We start from the raw sequence: 5,158 nt of genomic DNA on the forward strand, positions 1-5,158 counted from the left end.
GACCAGTTGACTACAACCAAGATGGTGGCCGTGCTACTTCCGGAAAGCCGGCGCATGCGCAGATCGGTCGGTGGGATCGGTCTATTATTCAACAGCAACTCCAAATTCAGTTTGAAGCGGGCGGCCGGGACCGCCGCCATGTTTTACGTACACTACGTAAACACACTAACACGGTAACGTTAACTCTGAGAAATAGCGTGTGCACGGTAAACGGTATGGGTCGTTTAGCGTTCTGCGCATGCGCATTTCGATCCCGCTATTCCGGTAACCACGCTAAACTAAAGCATTAGACAGTTTTAGTTTAGCGTTAGCGTAATAGCGGGGTTACGGGAAATAGCGTATCCTCTGAAAAATGGCTGATGCAGACATGGTCGGTAGGCGTTAGAGTTCGGTCTGCCCTCAGATTTGCACGGCGCCACTGCTCTAGACGACCGCTGTCGGATGGCGCTTTGAATAAAGGCACACGCTCCGCACAAGTCAGGTATCCAGAATTGCAGTTCGGAACGAAGCACTTTCTAGCCATTTCAAACGCCCCTCAGAAGGCTGCTGCCACCTTCGTCGAGGGCCCGTGGCGACAATACCCAAGCACAAGCTCATGAAACGAACGCGAACAAAAATCGTGCCTTCAAAACAGCGCAACCGCACATGCAAGCAGGAAGACGAAGCAGCGGCAGCACGCAACCTTGCCGCCGAGGCTGGGACCGCATACCGCAGCGCCCTCTACGACGGCGCCGAACCAGCTGCAACCAAGCCGAACATAATCTGGACGCGAGCGAGCGGCGCTTTCGCGCGAGTTGGGGGGAGAGTGTCAGCACCTCTCCTTATTCTTACACCGTGGTCTCGACACCGGGTGTGCCGCTAGAAGGAGAGGAGGACCGCTTCGCCACGCGCTCGCGCCCCCCGCAATATTTGGTGGCCGAGTGTACCTTCGCCGGCTGCGGCGTATGCGCTTGCTGCCAGCGTTTTGACAGTCGTTGTCTGCAGTCATTCAGTGTGATCTATTCATGTTTGTTTGTGCGCGCTCACACCACGCTTGTTCATTCAGTTAGTAATGGTCGGGCCACATTTTCCAACGCACGCTACACATGCAATGCTGCCCGGATCGGCAGTGCAGCGCTACAGGTGTGTCCCTTCGCACGCGCTGCCCACGGGAAGCGCTTCTCATCAACACCACCGTTTCACACGCGCCTTCCTCGTGGTCATCGAATCTCTCTTCATGTCGGTCTACTTACGCCGCAGCACACCTGCTTACTTAATCAGCTCATGTTTACTACAATTCATATTGCTACCAAAGCCGCTCACCTTACTTCGTATGACAGTGCTGTGTTGCTATCGCATTCATTGCTTCGCCCTTAGGGCGAAACTGTGACATTTTATTGCGATAGCAATTATATGGACACTCAAAGCAGATTTCTGCCGTCGGCGTCGCCGTCGCCGTGAGGTTCCCTATGACGTCAATGGAGATGAAATCGTCGCCGCGCGCCGAACGCTGTATGTGCCAGTGAGAGGGCGCGAGGGGCGCGCGCTTTCACGGCGAGTGAACACACGGCGGAGAACAAACGCGCGTTCTGCGCCGTGCTCCCTTAAGCGCTGCAGAAGTAGGCGTCTCTTTCCTCCTTTACTATCACCATATATGATGAGCAAAGGCGCCTTCTTCCGACGCGCGAGAGGCCGTGGGGGAGGCGACGTTTAGCTGCGGCACCAAGTGCTATATTTATATCAGAGGCTCCGGCAACAGTCACCAACGCCGCACGCATTTGAGCGAACGCGGGCAAAACGCCGACGGCATCGACAACAGTTCTGCGTTTTGCCGGTGCTGCTGCATGTCCAAGTTTATACAGCTGATAAAGCTAATATCATTACTCCGTATAGCTCTCTGCAAATTTGCTATCGCAATTGATGCTTCGCCTTTCAGGTGAAACTGCGACAACTTTTTTTTCATCCATGCTCCTAAGTTTTTCTTGAAAACTATAATTTTGCTCTGCGCTTCTCTGACTTCAAAGAGGTCCAACCCATGTCACCCTGCACTGCCTCATTTTGTGATTTTACCGTGGGAATCCCAAAGCCAACCGGCCTACCGATCTTTGGTTAACTTCCAACTTCGACAAGATATCTTATTTTAAGCATGGAATTTCAAATACAAACGTTAGCGATCTCACCATTACTCCTTTCCAGATTCCGCGCACCACCTCAAATTTATTGGGACCCCAAAGTGCTCTATGTTTCATTATTGCTGCCTTCCACTTCCTCTTTATTTTCACATTATCTTGGTGGGTGCTTGAGTAAGCCTTTCATTCGTTTATGTATAAGCCGACGTATTTATATTGCTTGAGTATAGCATGACCTGCTGTTGAATTGACACCACGTGATGGGACACAACGGAGGAGAGGCACCTAGTGGGCGGAGTGACTGACGTAATGCACGGACGAGGGGCAGGGATCGCGAAGCCAAAGGGGTCACCGACCTGTGAAATCTGTCAAAGGAAGCTCAAATCGCAGTGTGCACGGTGCCAGAGGTTGAAAGGCAGGGATATGCAATTGAAATGGCAGTGCTTCCTCCAGTAAAGAGGGAAATTTGGACGCTAGCTAAGGAAATGAATTTTAAGGTTATTGACATCCACCGCGAAGTGCACCGAGCAGGCGCTTTTCTGCGTGACGGGATACATTTTAGCGATAGTATAGCTGCACCGGTTGGACGTGGATTCGCGGCACGGGCAGTAGCTTTTTTTAGGCGGGCCTCAGGTAATCGGGAAGGAAGATTTAAGTATTGGATGTAGCGACACACCAGCAAGGAGCAGAATTAGACAACAAAGAGTAAAGAAATGGAGCACAAAGAATATTAAGTATAAAGACGGTAAAATTTGTTACATAAACATGCAGGGTTTTTTGCAAGCAGGAAAAGTGGCTGGCACTCCAAAGAAGGCGTAGTTCAGACTCAAACAGATCCAACAACGACAGAGAAGACCGAGAGATCAAAATTTTGACATAGAATGCTTTTTGTGAAAAAAAGCTGAAGAAAATGCCCTAATATACGGCAGCAGGACCTGATGAAATCCCAGTACAGCTAACCAACAACCTCGGTCCAAACAGCAAGGCACTGCTGACTATAATGCCTTTGAGTAAGTGATTAAAACGAAGAAAATTGCGGTTGGATGGCGCGAAAGCAAGCGCAGCTGAATGACGCAACTGTTAGCGTGTACGCCTTCACCAAAACGCATCTACGAGATTTTGAGCAGCCGCCTATTAGTGACAATTTCATATGAGAAGGGTGCAGCAGAATGACTGGGTCAAGGAAATGCGGAGGCGTAGATGTGCTAATTATATAGGCGAGGTATGAAGTGGCAAAAGGTAAAAGAGACATGTAAGGCGCATTTCTTGATTAGCGGCACATGGGAAGGCAAGAAGGCGTGGCTTGGATTAGCTTACCTATACACAGGTAGTGATAATAGATATAAGAAACGCTGTCAGCCCTTCCACTGGGGTGGAGATGGAAGACCAGCGAAGCTGTATCTATGGTGGGAATTATGTATTTACAATTATGGCTATTAAGATGTGATGGTGTAATTGGTTATTTGAACTATTAAAGAATGAGAAATATATATGATTCGGTGGTTTTCATTTATTTAGCGACCACAGGGACCATAACCTTATGGTCGCTACGGTACACCGCCATAGGGTGTAACGGCAAAGGTTGGCACGTTCTTCATAAACAGTCACCAACGCCGCGCGCTATCGGTGCGAACGCGGGCAAAACGCCGCCGCCGTCGACAACAGTTGTGCGCGTTGTTTGTGTGACAGCACACAACCGCTGTCAAAACGCTGGCTACGTGACGGCCGACAGGGCTACGTGACGCAGAGGCGGCGGGCTGCGCGCATGCGTCGCAGTGGGAGTAGTAGTAGGATGATTTTATTGAAGAAGAAAATGACGCTTATTTCGGCTACCCATAGGGAGCACGCGCAGAGTCAGGGAAGGGGAAAAAGGAGATAAAGATGTTGAAAGGAAGGGAAGAGAAGGAGAAGCAGCAGAGTCTCATCCGATCATGGAGGAGGCTGGTGATGAGGCGGTGGCCTGCTGGGATGAGCGCTTAGCGATGGGCGGTGATCCCGTTCAATTCCACAAACTCCAAAGGCTATATGGAGAGCTCGGAGGCGGGAGGCGACGACGGGAACAGGACGTCGCTGGTTGTCGCAGCAGGTTGCCTGGAGGCAGTGATGGCCCTTGAGCGGTCCTGTGCCAGCGCGGGGCAAGCACAGAGAAGGTGCTCGAGGGTCTCGGGTCGCCGCAACGTTCGCAGGCCGGTGAGGTGGAGCGTCCCTTGGCGTGCAGCCGCGCCGCCGTCCACACAGCCCGTGCGCAGTCGAAGCAACGTTGCGCGTTCCCTCATGGTAAGGCCACACTCTGGAAGTGGCCTGGGACCGTTGCCGTTTTCCACTCTGCCATCCGGGTGGACGATGGTGACAGTTTTTTCAGGCGCTGCCTCGAAAAATCCGAGGAAGCGACTGCTCGTGTGAGCGGCACTTCAGGATAGTGGGCGGTTTTGGCGAGGGTGTCCGCTGCCTCATTACCGGCTATCCCCACATGGGAAGGCAGCCAGTGAAGCGAGATGGTGACCCCCGCGGCAGCCGATGCCGATACCTTCGAGCTGAGCAGGGCCCCTGGTAAGGTCTGATCAGCGGTGGTTGATTAGGCTCTGGAGCGCTGGCTTCGAGTCGCAGAGCACGGCCACCGGTTGCCCAGACGGTCCTCAGCCAGGACATCCCGCGGCTAACTGGAGCCCCACTAGTTCTCCGCGGGGAGCTCGCGGCGAAGGGGATCCGACATTGTCTGTTGACCGCGCTAGCCGGGATGGTGAAAGCTGCAGGCGGCCGATGCGTTCGCCAGGACTGATCCATCTGTGTAGACCAGCAGACTTCCTTGCAGATCCTCGTGGAGTTTGCAGGCAGCAGCCTGTTGCAGTGCTGCAGCTGGTGTCTGTCGTTTATGCGCTCCATTCAGCGAGAGGTGGAGGTCCGCTGGTCGATGGTGTGGTGGAGGCAGCGCGATTGTCACGGGGGCCCGTGATCACCTGCTCGTACAGCAGGCACAGACCTCCCATCCGTGAGAACGGCTGGCTGCGGAGTCTAGCCAGGAGTATCCGCCATCCAGAGCACGATGAAGG

The 5,158-nt window shown here is 52.9% G+C and overlaps 1 protein-coding gene across 1 annotated transcript in view; it reads right to left on the reverse strand.

Moving 5' to 3' along the window:
* Positions 1–4,129: 4,129 nt before the first annotated feature.
* Positions 4,130–5,158, reverse strand: part of LOC119440802 (adipokinetic hormone/corazonin-related peptide receptor variant I-like) — a 3,328-nt gene continuing 2,299 nt past the window's right edge. The window contains exon 2 of the mRNA XM_037705680.1: positions 4,130–4,228. Coding sequence (XP_037561608.1) covers positions 4,130–4,228 — 99 coding nt within the window. The remainder of the gene's footprint in view (positions 4,229–5,158) is intronic.

Source organism: Dermacentor silvarum, chromosome 2 (genome assembly GCF_013339745.2).
Source record: "Dermacentor silvarum isolate Dsil-2018 chromosome 2, BIME_Dsil_1.4, whole genome shotgun sequence".
Lineage (NCBI taxonomy): Eukaryota > Metazoa > Arthropoda > Arachnida > Ixodida > Ixodidae > Dermacentor > Dermacentor silvarum.